The sequence below is a fragment of the Marmota marmota genome, unplaced genomic scaffold, assembly GCF_001458135.2.
Source record: "Marmota marmota marmota unplaced genomic scaffold, marMar, whole genome shotgun sequence".
NCBI classification, from domain to species: Eukaryota; Metazoa; Chordata; class Mammalia; order Rodentia; family Sciuridae; genus Marmota; species Marmota marmota.
The window spans coordinates 6,792,496-6,810,023 of NW_026000249.1; the positions used below are offsets into that span (position 1 = coordinate 6,792,496).

At 39.8% G+C, this 17,528-nt stretch overlaps 1 protein-coding gene across 9 annotated transcripts in view; it reads left to right on the forward strand.

The window, feature by feature from the left end:
* Nucleotides 1–17,528, forward strand: part of Reps2 (RALBP1 associated Eps domain containing 2) — a 205,746-nt gene that overhangs the window by 174,806 nt on the left and 13,412 nt on the right. For 8 of the 9 annotated variants that reach the window (XM_048796440.1, XM_048796442.1, XM_048796441.1 and 5 more), the window contains exons 15-16: nt 8,691–8,774; nt 9,907–10,052. In XM_048796440.1, coding sequence (XP_048652397.1) covers nt 8,691–8,774; nt 9,907–10,052 — 230 coding nt within the window. The remainder of the gene's footprint in view (nt 1–8,690; nt 8,775–9,906; nt 10,053–17,528) is intronic. The other variant, XM_048796439.1, reaches the window with a different exon arrangement.

A 17,528-nucleotide genomic window follows, 5' to 3' on the forward strand; every position in this document is an offset into this window, starting at 1 on the left:
TAATAGCAAGTATTTTTCATGGATGTTGTCCAGTAATCAAGCAGGTTTTGGGAATCCGTAGGAGATTCTGTCATGTAACTACTGAATCCAGAGACTACTTCTCCATTACAGTTGCTGATTACCCATTCCCACCAAAGTTCTTCCTGAGCTCCTCAGTGTTTTCCTGGGTGTTTCCAGTATTGGATTGTTTTCCCATTGGGCTGAGGGGAGGTGGGTGGTGCCAGAGACGTTCAGTGCAAACTGCCTGAGATGTCTGTACTGAGGTAGCCTTCAAATTTGAAATCCTGAAAGGGCTTTTATTTTTTAAAAGTCTCCCCTCCAACATTGATAGTAGTAATATTCAGGGGCACAGATTTGGATTGTGGATCATCTGCTTAGGGGCTTGTAATCTAAATTGGAACCAGCATTTTCTCAGTCTAGGTTTCCCTCTGTTTGTCAAGGGTGAAAAGTCCGTTACGCTGAATTGGCTGCTGCCTGCACTAGCAGAAACTGTGCCTGGGAAACCAGTCACACTTTTTTTTAACAATAGCTGCTATCATTATTGAACAGTTATTATGTAGTTGTGTTTAATAATCTAGACAGATATTTTGTTTATTTCTCACAGTGTCTGAATGAGGTGGATTATCCCCATTTTTCAGATGAAGAAATTATACCTCAGAGAGGTCAAATATGTGACCTATGTGACCAGCTTATACACTGAGCAAGGGCAAAGCTTGGATTTTACTCTAAAGCCTGCACCCTATAACTGCTATGCTCTGTGGCTGTAGTTACCATGGGATGAATTCTTAACCTCCTTTTCAGTGGAACACAAAACAGTGTTGGACTTATTGCTGGCTCATTCCACATGTGGATTAGAGGACCTGCTGTTTGTTGGTGTTCAGTTTAGGCTCTGGGAAAAATGATAGCACAGCAAGACCCACATCCTGCTTTCTAGATGGTTACCGTTCAGCTCCATTTCTGCCTTTCACAGGTGACTTGGGTCATGGATTTTGGTAAACAGTCATTCAGTGATTTGGGTCTTTTGGACCCTCTTGAGTCTGGTTGTGGAATGATGGGGCTTGCTGTGGCCAGTATGCTGCTGGATGATGTTTCTGCATGGTAGGTCCCTAGGTTTGACCACATGGCTTTCTGGTGTACTCTTGTCTAGCAGAGATAAGGGTCAGGTGAAAATTAGGCAACAAATGACATTTAGTATACTGAGAAGATGCTGGAAAACCCTAAGAGGCTGCAGCAGGATTGTCTGCTCATCTCCTTAAAATTTAGCCACTGTCTCTGTGAACCCCAGTTTGGGGATCCATCCATCCTGATTCTTTGGAATTAAACAAAAGTTGAGTTTATTTTTACAATCTGTCAATAGCATGCATTGCAAAATTTAGATGTCTTACCAGTTACCCATACCTTGGCAAATTACTGCAATTAAGCTTTTTTTTTTTTTTTTGTGGTTCTGGGGATTGAACCCAGGGCCTTATGCATGTGAGACAAGCACTCTACCAACTGAACTATATCCCCAGCCTGACAAACAACTTTTTTTTTGTACCAGGGATTGAACTCGGGGGCACTCAGCCACTGAGCCCCATCCGTAGCCCAATTTTGTATTTTATTTAGAGACAAGATCTCACTGAGTTGCTTAGTGCCTTCCCATTGCTGAGGCTTGCTCTGAACTCATAATCTTCCTGTCTCAGCTTCCCAAGCCTCTGGGATTACAGGTGTGCGCCACCATGCCTGGCTAAAAAATGACTTTTTAACAAAATCTTGTTGCTGAAGATTTTTGTCCTGCTGCAAATATTTATAGATGGAACCTTGGAGGCATATACCTAATTCCTCCCATGATAAATGGATGAGCAAATAGTTAAGAAGCCTAGTCAGTCATTGCAGGAACACTTATGGCCTTTTCCAGACTAAGGTCCCTGGAGACTTTCTTTACTGATCTTTTTAAGTGAAGAATTTTGACCATCAATGGTCCCCAGTTGGTCTGGGCTGGCTATGTAAAAATCACCCAGGGAGCTTGTTAAAATACAAGTTTCACATGCTCCATTCCTAGGAGATTCTAATGAGGGAACTCTGGGGTGCTGTCTAAAAATCTGCAATCTATAAAAATCCCCCAGATAATTCTACTGAATTAGCTATACACCAGCTAGCTATATTTGGGAACCAGTGGGGTAGAAGGTATAAAACAATTGATTTGGGAAGAAACCTTTTATAAGTTTGAAGATTTAGGGAATAGTTGGGTATATGTAGTAGGCTCCATATGGATGAATTAACCCAGGTATAATGTAGTCATAAATTGGAGCCAGGTGGTGGAAGAACTTTAACTGGCTGAGGGGTTGTGTTATATGCCATAGGCCTTGGGGACACGCTAAAGGCTTTGAGATAAAGAGCTTCCATGAGATGATGTTTTACAAGATTAGTTTCTCAGTGATGTGTAGGGTGAGTCAGCCTGGGCAAGAAACTGAAGGCTGGAAAAACATTTGCTGAAGTTTTTGTAGTGGCCCAGATGGGAAGTGTGGTGAGAACTTGAAATGGAGTAGGGGGTAGGTCCTTTTGGTAAAAAGAGGCTGCCTCAGTAGAACTATAATCTGAGATACATTGTTTTAAACTATTTAAAAACTTTTAATTTATTGTTAGGTTCATCTGCCTTGACTATTAGCATGAATGATTTCTATTGTGTATTTTTTCCAAGAGTGTTTTTTGATTGATTTGGTTTAGTTTTGGGTACTGTTTTTTTTTTTTTTATACCCAAGGGCACTTTATCTTTGAGCTGTATTTCCAGCCTTTTTTTACTTTTCATTTTTCAACAGGGTCTCAATAACTTGCTGAGGGTCTTGCTAAATTGCCCAGGCTGGCCTTGAATTATAATCCTCATGCCTCAGCTTCCAGAGTTGGGATTACAGGCATGCACCACCATGCCTGTCCAGCAGGTTTTAAGGAGCCCATGAAACAAATTCATATAGAGTAGTAGTTGGCAGCAGCAACACAAACTGTTACTGCAACAAAGAAAGGGAGAAGAAAAGCAGGAGGGGAGCCCTTTCTTGCCTGAAAGCAACCCCATCCACACCCTGCCTCCATACTCTTGGCCAAATAAAAAGGGGAAGGGTGTGCAGCAGGGGCCCCTGGAGTTGGATCTGCCAAGAACTGTGGAGATTGCTCCTCTCCTAGGACTGGGTGTGGACCTTAGTATCTGGCAGGAATGTTCTTCCTTTGTTCATCTAAAACCCAGCCTGTAGTTAGCGTTTCCTAAAGTATGTCCCACAGAACATTATTTCTGCTGAATGTTAAATGAGTTACATGAGAATAAAGAATTGAAGTCAAAGAAGTCTGAGAACGTATGCCTTAACAAGCAAAGGCAAGTGGCTTCCATTACCTTACAGAATTTCAGAGCACGAAATGTGCTATGTGCTCATTGAATCACCAAGAGGAAGATAGACTAGCCAGTGCTTCCTAAAGTTAGCTGTAGATTATTCCTCCCTGTAGGTAGGGGCTGGCAAATTATGGCCAAATCTGTACCACCCACCTTTGTTTGTAAATAGAATTTCTTGGAACACAGCTATGCCCATTCATTGGATTGTCTTTGGCTGCTTTAGCACAACAGTCGAGTTGCAGAGCTGCCACAGAAACTGCTTGGCCCTCAAAACCTCAAAAGTTTACTGCTGTCCCTTTACAGAAAACATTCACCAATCCCTGTTCAAGATCATTTCTAGACTGCCTTAAGGAGATATAAGTGGATTGTTCCAGCACTGCTTTATGATGAATCTGCTTAATTTTATTCAGTTTCTGTATGGCCATAATTCTTTCTTCTTGCTTTAAACCATTTTTTTCTCTCAACCACTTATCAGGGTCAAAACCTGAGTTCCATATGTCCTTGTTCTTTTTCTTTCACTTATGCCATATTCTATCAAGCACCAATGATGTATCCAGTTTCCAGTCTAAGTAACTCTCACATCTACCTGTTCCCATTCCCACCAACCTGGTTTAAAATACAAAGCAAATCAGACCGCTTGTCTACTTTGAGTCTATAGGTGGCCCCTCTGGCCCTCAGGGTGTGCTCCAAATATGCAATGTGGATGTAAGGTCTGGTTAGGGAGACAGAAATTACTGGGTGGTATTCCATAGTAGAAGACATTTAATTCAAGGAATTAGATGCTTACAAAAAGCGTTAGACATTGTCAGGCTTCTGTCTGCTGCAGTGTAGAGAAAAGTATAGAAGTGGGGAAGGTGCTGAATGAATGGTCTTCAGATAATCCAGGTCTGTAAAGCCATGTATGGTCTACCCCACTGCCTTTCTCCAGTTCCAGCGTGCCCCCTGTTTTGCTCCCCACACTTTAACTTCACTCTACCTGACTAGATTCCTAACTCTACACATATTCCTAACCCAATTTTAAAAATGAAAATAAAATGACTAACATGTATTATCTCTCTGTATCAGGAATTTGGGAGTGGCTTGGTTGGTTGGTTCTGGTCCAGGGTCTTAAGAAGCTACTGGGGATGTGGCTCAAGGCCCTGGGNAAAAAAAAAAAAAAAAAAAAAAAGATGTCATCCAGGAATGCAGTCATGTGAAGGCTCACCTGGGGCTGGAGGATCCAATGCTAAGATGACTTGGCAGGAGGCCTCACTTCCTTGCTAAGTAGACCCCTTGTTAGGACTGAGTGGATTTCCTTACAGTATATCAGCTGACTTCGCCCAGAATAACCAGTATATGAGAGAAAAATACACACAGAAGCAGAGAGAGAAATACCAAGGGATAGCATATTAGAGTGCTTTAAATCCCCCTTTCTGGGACCATGTTGTGTAGTGTCTCTGGCCAGGTTCATTAAAGGCAAAAAAGTCAAGGGGAAAAAACCAAGGAATAATGGAGTCTCAGATAAAGGCTGACGTTGGCCTGATCCATATAGGGAGTAATCTGGTATATAAATTACATCACAGAATTATCCTTCTTTGAGATAGAGGACTGCCCTTTTATATCCTTCTACATACACATCAGTTATTGTCCGTGGCCTGCTGGGGGAAGGGTTGGGAGGTAGGCTTCCATCAGTTGACAATTTTTCTCTAGAGAAAAGAGCAGCTGTGAGTCATTAGTAGCCAAACCTCAGAACAGCTGGGGGATGGATGTGTCAGCCAGGTAAAGGTGATCTGAGTGGGAGCACTATAGCACCTTTGACTGCTGGCTTCTTCCTGTTTAATTCTGAAGTATTTACCAAGGAACCTGACTGTAATTGAATAAAAATGAATGAACAGAAGTGCTTAGCTTCTCTGGGCCTGTATTCATTTCTGGGAAGCCAACTGAGCAGGCCATGTTGTTCCATCATCCATGGAAACAGGCAAAACCACAGGCCAGACAATTCTCTGCATCCTAAGCGGCAGTACCTTGTTCTACCATGTGACCTATCCAGGCCTTTTTTTTTTTTTTTTTGGCAAAATTGGAATGAAAATAGCTTGTCATTTGCAGTTGGAAAGTACTAGAATTGATGTGTGAGAGTGTGTGTATCTGTATATCTCTATATCAATATCTGTATCTGTATCCCAGGTCCTTGCATATAATTTCAGAAAGGTACTTTTGTAAATGAAAAAAAAATCAGATTGGGGCTGTGGCTCAGAGGTGGAGTGCTTGCCTAGCATGTGTGAGGCACTGGGTTTGAGCCTCACCAGCACATAAAAATAAATAAATAAAATAAAGCTTAAAAAAACTCAGACACATCTTACCATTGCTTCCTCATTCTTCCCAGCTCCTATCTGATTGTTGCTTGTGTTTTTAGAGATGTTTAAGGGAAAAGGTAGCATCAACAAAGACACTCTACACCTTTTCTGTGTTCAGAATTTTCATTTCTGTTGAGAACAAGGTCACTTTATCGCCTCCTTCATTATTTTCACAAGAAGGAGACTTCACTTACCTATGCGGGGAAGGGAGTTGTAGAACACACATTTCTCTGTCTGCCTGAGGAGAAGTGACCAATAGAAAGGCAGAGTGCCGGGGTCTGTCACTCCTCCTCTCTCTGCCTGCCTGGTGAGATATGTCACTACACACCTGTGGTCCCTGCAGGGGGCTGCATGCATAGACTTGGAGCCAGAACAGATACCTTCAAAGTAAGAGATTTGTGGGTGGAAGGAAGGAAGGGGCCTCAGGTTCAAGTTGCATTCTTTACCACAGTTCACTGGAATCTCTGTACTCAAGCAGTTATTGGGCCCTCACTCAGCTATTAATTAAGTTGATGTTTGAGTCACAGATCTTGGAGTATGACTCCATTTGTCACAACCCACAAGGAAAGTGAAGAGAGTGCTGCATTCTCTGTACTCCTGACAATGAAAGATCCTGGGGAAGCTTTGGTTGGGTGTTTCCCAGGCACTTCAAACTCTCTATGACTCAAAGTGGGCTCCCCTTACTGCTGCTTGTCCTGTGCTTCCTGTCTTGGGAATCTGCCTCAGTATTCTTGTGGTGACCCAGGCTGACATCATGAGTCTCAGAGCATATAAGCCCTTTGTGAATTTTTGGAGCCTCCATTTTTACCATCTCCAAACATTGCTCCTGTAACTGGCTGTGTCCTGCGTGTCACTAAGGCCTCAGCTGACTCTTTGCTGCCTGAGTCTTTTTTATTTGGGGTGGGGGGTGATATTGGGAATTGAACTCAGGGTTACTCAACCACTGAGCCCCATCCCCAGCCCTATTTTGTATTTTATTAGAGATAGGGTCTCACTGAGAGTTGCTTAGGACCTCGCTTTTGCTGAGACTGCTTTGAAATCACCATCCTCCTGCCTCAGCCTCCCAAACTGATAGCATGACAGGCGTGCGGCACTGTGCCCAGCTGCTGCCTTAATCTTTGCTGCTGTACATGGCTGTGTGCTTCTGTAGTCCCCACACTGCTTCCCACCATAGTTTCCTAAAGCATGATTGCTTGGCCATTTCTTTGTCTCTCCCCTAGACATACACTCATACACTGCTGGTGGGGCTGCAAATTGATGCAGCCAATGTGGAAAGCAGTATGGAGATTTCTTGGAAAACTGAGAATGGAACTACCATTTAACCCAGCTATCCCTCTCCAGACTGCTTATAAGCAGGGTCTGTACGTTGTTCATCCTGGATAACAGCACAGGGCCCACCTGCAGTAGCAAAAATAAACATTGCCTTGAATGAATAACTCTTTGGCTTAAGGGTGCCTGAGGCTACATAGCATTGTGGTTATAAGCCTAACTTTGGAACTCAAGGCCTGGATTTAGATCTTGCTATTTGTGTGATCTTAGGTGAGTTCCTTAACTTCATGATCTTCAATTTCTTCACCAAAAGTTTGAGAATAATGATACTTCCTAGGGCTATGGTGAGGGAATGCAGTAAATAATCATGCAAAGCACTTTGAGCAATGTGTGACATATAGCTCATATTCAGTGTGTCATAGTATCTGATAATAGTTACAGCAAAAATAATAAAACAGTTATCATTGAAGGAAGGGAGAAGGCTGTAAAAAAGTACTTGGAATTAGAAATCAGGTATGTTGAATGCCTGCATAATGGGTTTAGAAGAGATGGAGTGTTTGGGATAAAAGATAGAAGCAGATGGGATTACTGTAAGGAAGAATGAATAGGGAGAGAAAAATGGGACAGGGGAACTGAAGACAGAAAGTTGAGAAACCCTATATTTGAAGGATAAGAAAAGACAACAAAATGATTACAAGCAGGAGATTGCAGCTTCTCAGATGCCAAGGACAGGAGTTTGAAAAAAAAAAAAGCAGTCAAGGGTGCCATGTTGGGTGGAAGGGGAATGAGAAGATTAGAAAAGAATCTACTAAATGAGAGAATGTTAGTTCCCTGGGAACCAACCCTTTCAGTAGAGTCAGAGGAAGAAGCCTTGCTCTCTGAGTGGTTAGAGAAGGCTGGATTAGAGCACATCAAGGCAGTTGGTTGTGCTACAATGTGTTGCTATAGTATGAATTAATTTGTGGGTAAATGGAGGACTGTCAGTGAAATGTGGAAGTCATTTATTTTGCAAGTGGGTTTTTTTTCCTCAGCATGTTAACATTTTGCACCATTGGCTGAAAGCAAAGTACTCTAACATAGCTGAAGGAAGCAAGTCTCTGGGAAATAGGGGGCCACACGTGACACCCAGTTACCCTGTGTTCTGGCATTCTTTGCCAATCTTTGTACATTTTAGTCATTGATTCTATACCACTTAGCAGCCTCAACAATCTGATGAGTCCTTCTACCACAAGCCTCCTTCTTTTTTAAATGTAAAGAGCCAAATTTACTAGAGTGTTTCTTTATTAGGTATTTAACATTTTTTTAAAAAATTGCAGTGTGTTTTAAATGATAATGATTGTTTTTCTTAGCACTCCAGTTAAGATCTTAAGGTCTTTCCCCCCATAGACCCCATTATTTTTAGAATTTGATTTTGTAAAGTGTTAGTTTTTAAGCAATATGTATGTCAGTTGTAGTAGAAACTCCCATGATTCTTTTTCCTAAGGTTGAATAATATGAGGAGGAGAGGTAGAAGGGAATAGCAAGGTCTGTGAGGAGTTTCCCCCGAGGCTGACCAGACTCAACCATGCTTGGCTGCAACTTGGTCAAAATTAGTTTTCCCTGAGTGACCATTTTCCTGAATACTCTGTTATATATTTAGGTGTTATGTATTTTGGTTAAGATCAAATGTAGTATACATTTAGGTGGTTGTATCTTTGCATTTATATCATCACTGTGATCTCTTGCTACAGTCTGAACAAGTATCCGAGACTGAGGTACTCCCGCAGATGAACAGAGCCCCTTCCCAGGCTGCAGAAGGTAGTCCAGCAAAGAAGGTAAGGGCAGCATGAGGATGCCATTGTGGTGGCATTCTGAGGACCTCTCCTGGGGTCCTTGCCTCTGTTATCAGATCTACTGCTTTAAAGTTTCCATGTTCTGAAAGGAATGGGAACAATCCACTTTTTGGAAAATGTGTGTTCTTTGTGAAGATAAGGATCTTGAAACTTTCTGAACTTGACCCTTGATATTATTGAGAGTTCATACTCCCCTCCTCAACTTCCCAGCTAAAGATGGTGGCCTTGCTTTTGGCAAATCAAATGATGTGGGGAGGAATATATGCATTTAGTGAAACCCCACACACCTGCTAAGCCTAAATGAACATTTTTTGGGGGTGGAATACTCTCCCCTTCTTGGCCTTTGTACAATGATTTCGTCTTGCATTCCACTATCTTTACTTCCGCCCAGCCACGCCATTGAGTTCCCTTTCATTTGCTCAGTTAGTACCATCTACTTATCATGCTTGTTCCCTACTTTTCTTCTTATCCTCTTCTTGTTATTCCCCATTTTCTTCCAGGCCCTTCTCCCAGTAAAGAGAATGGGCCTTGGGCTTGGGAGCACAGATGATGCAGGGTCCTCCAAGGAAGCAGACCAGCTGTCTCCTTCCAGAACACAGTGTAGCTTCTTTGTTTGACTTTTTGTGGACATCAGGAGGAAGAAAATTATAAGCACATGACTAAGACCTTTACAAACTTCAAAATTTTTGTTACAAAAGGTGCCAAAGTAAGACAGAGCCAATTTTGTCTTCAGTTGGAAAAAAAACAAAACAAAACTACGTTAGATGCACAGGGTCTACGTGAGTTTAATTCACAAAAAGTAATAGATCGCTTACAAGGGAAGGCCAGTAGAATCTGATTCCTGTGTTCTTCCAGATGACAAAAAGAGGCAATAGACTGTAAGCATTTAAAAGAAAAAGAGACAAAGGAAGGCAGGCAGGAAGGCTGGCTACCTGATAGAATCTGATGCCTGTATCTTTCTCGTTCTTGCCTAGCTAGGAGTCAGCCACTTATCCTTGGGTATGAAGTTTGAATAGAGCAATCTTCTGATCTTGGGGACAAAGCTAGCATGATGGTGGTGGTGAGGGGATTTGTTTTTCACTTTGTAGTTTTTCGTTTTGTTTTTAATCCACAGGATATATCATATTCTCAGGCTCCATCAAAGCCCATTCGTAGGAAATTCAGACCTGAAAATCAATCTACGGAAAACCAAGAGCCTTCTACTGCTGCAGGTGGGCCAACTTCTGTAGCAACTGTGAAACCCCATCCAACGGTCCAAAAGTAAGTAGAACTGATGAGAACAAGATGAGACTCTCTTTTATGTGTGTGTGAGTGTAAACTCACATCCGTGGAATAGTCTTATGATTGTCTTATTCACCTCTATGATAGGATTGAGGTCTCCCAGTCACATAGAAGGCTTTTAAACTATAGAATTTTAACCTGACCCTATAGAATTTAAGGGGCAACTGAGTCCTAGGCTGTGGTGGTTTGGTTGGGTTTCCTGCCCTTTGTCTCTTCTTGCCTTCCTACTGTTCTTTATTGTGCTGACGTAGATTTTCCTAGGAAGAAGACAGTACTATAGGCAGTTTTCCCACTTTTCCTGTCTTATCTCATTCTTTCCAGGCATATGGCTAGCTCCATGACCACACATCTTTCAATAGAAGTGGTACGTGGTTTTTAAAAATCCCCATAAAGAGTTCTTGTCATCAGTCATCTCAGCTCTGAATGGGCACAGTTAGAACATCTATAATATTTATCTCACCAGCTGAAACTGATATTGGAGAGAGCATGGGGACATTTGTGGACATGGCCAGAGACTTGAGACAACAAAATTATGGACAAATCATTTGGCTTTGGGAAGAGCCTTCACTTGCCTCATTTTTTTATTGTAACATTCTGTGAGGTGTCAAGGGCAGAAACCTGCTGCTCTCACTTAACTTTATATGAGCCTGACCGGGCATGAATGTATGGGCTCAATATCTATCATGACACTTCTGTAAAGACCTTTTAGGTCTCTGGGGCTTATGTGGATTTTCTTCTACTTATACTGTCGTGGAAAGAAAAACAGCAAGTTTTGTGGGTGGTATCAGCAACTGGCCTTTGTAGCTGAAACACAGTTCTGAATTTCTGCATTCCTCTTCTTCAGATGATCTCCCCACCCTGCAAAGGGAAAATTCCCTGGTAGTATCAATCCATAAAAGAGATATTTTTTTCTGGTTTTCTTTTTTTTTCAATTTCAGTTTTATTGAAATGAAATTGACATACAGTTCATCTTTTAAATCTACAATCCATTAGCTTTTAGTATATGCACAAAGCCCTGCAGCTATCACTACCACCTAATTTTAGAACATCCTTATCATCCCCCAAAGAATCTCTGTTCCCCGTTTCCCTTCTGTGCCCAGTGCCTGGCAACAACTAATCTACTTTGTATCTATTTTGCTTATTTGCCCATTTCATATAAATGGAATCATGCAACGCGTGATTCTTTGTGTCTGACTTCTTTTTATATTGTTTTCAGGGTTCATTCATGTTGTAGCATGAATCAGAACTTCATTTCTTATTGCCAAATAATAATCCATTGTATGGAGATACCACATTTTATTCAGCCTTTTATCAACTGATGGACTTTTATATTTCTACTTATTGGCTGTTAGAAATAATGCTGCTATACTATTTGTGTACTTGGTTTCTGTGTGAGACCTATGTTTTCACTTTTCTTGAGTGCATACCTAAGCATGGAATTCCTGGGCTATGTGATCATTCTACATTTATCATTATCAAAATGTTTTTCACACTAATTGTAACATTTTACATTCTCATGAATGTGTGAGGATTCCAGTTTGTCTACTTCTTCATCAGCATTTTTCTGTTTTATTATTATTATTATAGCCATCATAGTGTGAAGTGGTGTCTCATTGTGGATTTGATTTGTGTTTCTTTAATGACTAATGAGGTTGAGAATCCTTTCATGTGCTTATTGGACATTTGTATATATTATTTGAATAAATATCTATTCACAGCTTTTGTCTTTTGTCTTTTGTGTGTGTGTGTGTGTGTGTGTGTGTGTGTGTGTGTGGTATTGGGGATTAGACCCAGGGGTGCTCTGTCACTGAGATACATTTCCAGCCCTTTTTTTATTTTTATTTTGAGGTAGATTCTCACTAAGTTGTCCAGGCTGACCTCAAGTTTGTGATCCTCCTGCCTCTACCTCCTGAGTCACTGGGATTACAGGCATGCACCACTGTGCCTGGCCTTTGCCCACTTTTAATTAAGTTTTTAATCTTTCTCTCCCCACTTTTTTTTGGTACAGGGGATTGAACCCAGGGGCATTTAACCACTGAGACATATCCCCAGCCCTTTTTATTTTTTATTTTGAGGCAGAGTTTTGCAAAATTGCCTAGGGCCTCACTAAATTGCTGAAGCTGGCCTTGAACTTATGGTCTATTTGACTCAGCCTCTGGGATTACAGGCTTGCACCACTGCGCCCAGCTAATCTTTTTCTATTTTGAGTTATGAGTTCTTTATATATTTTGGATACAACCCCCTTGTCAGAAATATTATTTGCAGATATTTTCTCACATTCTGTGACTTGTCTTTTCACTTTCTTGATGGCTCTGCTTATAGAACAGAAGTTTTTAATTTTGATGTAATCCAGTTTATTTTCTCTTCTGTCTCTTATATTTTTGGTTTCATATCTAAGAAACCATTGCCAACTCCAAGTTCATGAACATTGGCTCCTATGTTTGCTTCTAAAAGTTTTAAGTTTTACACTGATGCTTGTATTCTGTTTTGAATTCATTTTGGGTGTGGTATGAGGATGGGATCCAACTTTATTCTTTTTGCCTGTGGATATCCAGTAGTCCTAGCACCATTTATTTAAAGGAGATATTTCATTTTATCTGCCTGTTTAATTAGTGTCCCTCAGCATGATAGCCTCTTGCTAGGTGAGGTGATTATATGATATCTAGTTGAGAGAGGCTAGGAGGCACTAGCACATTTCATAGTATAAACAGCAGGGATTTAGGAAGCTTAGGCTCTGAGGTCAGGGAATTTTATATAATGTCTTATTTTAGTTCCTAGACTAGTTTATTTTAGAGTGATAAGAAGTGACTTAATATTCACAATTAAAAAATATTTTTAGTTATAGATGGATACAATACCTTTTATTTGTTTATTTATATGTGGTGCTGAGGATCGAACCCAGGGCCTCACACGTGCGAGGCAAGTGCTCTACCACTGAGCCACAATCCCAGTCCCTCATAATTGTTTTTTTGTACTGGGATTGAACCTAGGGGCGCTTAACCGCTGAGCCACATCCCCAGCCCTTTTTATTTTGAGAATGGGTCTATCTGAGTTGCTTAGAACCTCACTAAATTCTTGAGACCGGCTTTGAACTTGTGATCCTCCTGTCTCAGCCTCCTGAGGCACTGGGATTATAGGCATGTGCCACCGCACCCAGCTCAATATTCATGATTTTTTAAGCCCTGAGGAAAGAGCAGATATATGATGGTCAGTTTATAGTCCTTTCTCAACCAGAGTTTTGGAGAGAATTAAGCCTTGATGCCCTTAGACATTCATTGTGTGTAGTAAGTTAACCTCTCTCTCATGCATCTAGAGTGGTAGTTGCTATGTATTGTCTTTGGAAAAATTGAGAAAAGACTCACAAATAATTTTCTTCAGGGCTCACTGCTATAATAGAACACTGATTGAGAATGCCAAAAAAAGTAAATCAGCTGCAAAGTGGTCATCAGCATTTTGAGAAATTAACATCAGAACTGAACCACTAGGATTAGACAGAGGGGAGTGAAGAGAGGGGAGGGGGGTATGGGGGCAGGAAGGATAATAGAATGAATGGATAAAAAAATGTGGCATTTATACACAATGGAGTATTACTCTGCATTAAAAAATGACAAAATCATAGAATTTGCAGGGAAATGGATGGCATTAGAGCAGATTATGCTAAGTGAAGCTAGCCAATCCCTAAAAAACAAATGCCAAATGTCTTCTTTGACACACAAAAGAGTGCAGCCAGAAATAGGACATGTAAAACCAAATTATTTTTGATAGAGGTGCCAAAAAAAGTCCATGGAGAAAGAATAGGCTTTTCAATTAATGGTTCTAAAGCAAGTGAATACTTAAAACTAAATTTGGTTCAGTTTTTTAAATTGGTTCTAATTAGATATACATGACAGTAGAATGCATTTTGACACATCATACATAAATAGATGTATTTATGTATGATGTGTCAACTCTTCTGGTTGTACATGATGTAGAATCATGCTAGTTGTGTAATCATATATGCACATAGAATAACAAAGTCCAAATTAAGACCACAATGTGATAGCACCATACACCTATTAGAACATCTAAGTTTAAAAAGGAATATTACCAAATGCTGGCAAGGATGTAGAGAAACTGAATCTTTATACATTGCTGGTGGGAAAGTAACATGGTATGGCTATTCTGAAAAATAGCTTAGCAGTGCTATTACAAACTAAACATACATTTAACTTGCAACCCAATAATCACAGTCCTGGACACTTATACCAGAGAAAGGAAAATTTGTGTATTTAGAATAAACCATGCACAGATGGTTATAGCAGCTTTATTTCTAATAACCAGTAACTAGACACAGCCAAAATTTTCCTCAACAGATGAATGGCTAAATCCATGCCATAGAATACTGCTTAACAGTATTGATTGGTATATATATCCACCTAAATGTATGTCAAGGGCATTATGCTGAGTAAAATAGGTCAAACTCAAAAGGTGACATACTATGTGATTCCATTTATATAACATTCTCAAAATGACAAAATTATAGAAACAGAAAACTGATTCATGGTTGCCAGGGGTTAAAAATGGTGGGAAAAAGGAGGAAAGAGTGATTTCAGTATCTTAATTGCAGTGGTGGTTATAAGAATCGACATATATATAATAAAATGTGAGGAACCGACAGAACTATCCTGTTCTGATACTGTATGATAGTTAGGTAAAATGCAATAAAAGGGGGAAACAAGACCTTTGTACTATTTTTGTAGCTTTCTGTCAACCTATAATCATTTCAAAATAATAAGTTTTTAAAAAGATGTGGATCTTTTATAGGTCCTTGAATCTGTGTTCAGTTTTCTTTCCAGCCTAGTCTCTCTGTTCAGTTTGGGTAATTTGTGTCTTCAAATTCACTGATTTTTGTCCTCTCTATTCAGCAGTTGAGCCCATTAATTGAGGTTTTAATTTCAGATGTTATATTTTTCATTGATAACGTACCCCTCCATTCCCAATGGTGTAAATGGAAGTAAAATAGGGAAACTGGACTTCCATCCTCACCTGGAAAAAACAAGGTGGCAATACTCTTCCTTCACTGGCATAGTGTCAGAGGAAACATTCATTGTGTTTTTCTTTTCTGATTGGTACCAAGATTGAACCCAGGGGCACTTTACTACTGAGTTAAATCTCTGCCCATTTTTAAATTTTGAGAAAAGATCTTGTTAAGTTGCTGCAAGTCTTGCTAAGTTGCTGAGGCTGGCTTTGAACTTGTAATCTTTCTGTCTCAGCCTCCCCAGTTGCTGGGATTACAGACGTGTGCCACCATGCCTAGCTGTTTCTTCTTTATATCTTCTATTTCTTTTCTGAAATTTTCTATTTTTTATTTGTTTAGATATGCTTGTATTTGTCAATTGAAATATTTTTATAATGGCTAAGCTAAAATCTTAATTAGGTAATTTCACATCTGCATTATCTAGGTGTTGGCATCTGTTGTGTTTTCTCATCACATTATGATTTTCTGTTTCTCCATTTGATAAAGATTTTTTATTGTATCCTAGACATTTGGGGTATTATATAATGAAACTCTGAATCTTATTAAAATCTTCTATTTAATCGTGCTTTCCTACTTGACTTCCATTTACACCATGGAGGATGGAAGGGTGCATTGTTATTGCTGAATGGGAGTGGCACTTCAGGCTTCCCCCTAGACCTCCACTGATACCACCCTGGCTGAGAAGGGGAGTGGTGTTTGGTTATTGCTCCTTATGTGGCCTCCACAGTGAGAAGAAGGTTCTTTACCACTAGAAAGGAGTGAAGGTCCTGACTTCCTACTTGACATCCTCGGATGCAACACCACCTTGGAGGGTGCCCAGAGGAGGAAGTCTAGCCATCCCACTTGGCCTTGGCTGATGAAGATGGGATTTGGGGGTTGTAATTTTTTTGTGGTGTTTGATTGTAGTAGAGTAGTTATTGTCTAGAAGTTCTCTATATTACTTGGCTACCCCTTTCCAGTTCTTTTGGCTAGAGAAAACAGAGTTTTTTGAGGGGGAGCCTTTTTGTCTGATCTCACTGGTATATATGTACTGCCAACTTCTATAGCATCCAGTCTGGGATATATGATGCAAAAGAAAACCCAGAGAATTCACTACTGTGTGTTTCCTTAGGTATTGAGTTCTCTTTCTGGTTTACCTCTTTATTCTGTCTTTTAGAGTTATCTTATGTTTATTTTTATATATTGTCCAGAGAGTTCACTGTACTTAGCAGGAAGAATAGAGAGAAATGTGTCTACTGCATCTTCTCCTGGACCTAGAAATCTAATCTATAAATATATTTTTCTCATTCACTTGTGAAATTTAATAATGTTATGTAAGTAGAGAGTAGAATAATGGTTACCTCAACCTTCCTTACATTAAACTTAAAAAAATTTTATTGGTTCTTTTTAGTTATACATGACAGTAGACTCCATTTGATGTAATTATACAAGCATGGAATATATCTTTCTAATTAGGACCCCAGTACCTCTCCTTCCCCTTTCCTTTCCCCATCCCCTGTTCCCTTCTAATAGATTGTCTAATCTATATTTTTTTAAAAAGCAGATTTGAAGCTTCTTCCTGCCTCTCTATGGATGAAGAAAGTAATCTTTAATTCTGAACTTACTAGGGACATATTATGTCTTCTATGATAAACAGAGTGGCTAGCATACTCTATATCCTCACTAAATGTTAATTTTACCTATATACCTATATAGTAGTCACAGACCATTCTAGTTCAGTTGCTCCAACCTAGAGTCCTTCTCTCATGAATTACAAATGGTTGTTTTTCTAGGGAAATAGAAATCACCCTTTTGCTCTAAAAATTTTGTATTTTTTTGCTATAGGATAAAATGTTGTAGGTTATGCCTGTGATGACCATGTTGATGTATCTTCCTAACCATGGGCAGTTTTGAGAGGTAAAGATAGTAGTAAAATGACCTGTGACCAAAGAGTTTAACCAGAGACTTTAATGTGCAAAGTAGTACACACCTTTTCTCTGAATTTACTATTGAATTAACTCAGGGATATTAAAATATTCTAATTTTTTTCTCAATTGCCACAGATCCATGCTGGTGCATGCACATGGACACCCCCACCCCCACTCCACTATCCATTAACAAAGAAATAATGGAAAGTTAGGCAGCTAAAGAAAATATTCTTCTATTATTTTCTTTCAAAATTGTCCAAAGAGGCCAACTGCAGGTCTTTTAAATGTCGTTAATCCTTACACAAAAGAACATTCCAATAAATAAGGTTTGTTAGAAGAAATGCCTATTAAAATATCCAGAATAAATGGAACACCAATGTTTGTAAAGGCCCAATTCACAGCTTTTATTCAAGTTATAAAATGGGAATTATTTCAGGTGTAAATAATTCATCCCGACAAATTTGTTTCATTTGGTGCCTGCCTGTGAATATGGGGTTTTAGTTTTGGAGTCCTGTGATGTTAACCCTTGTT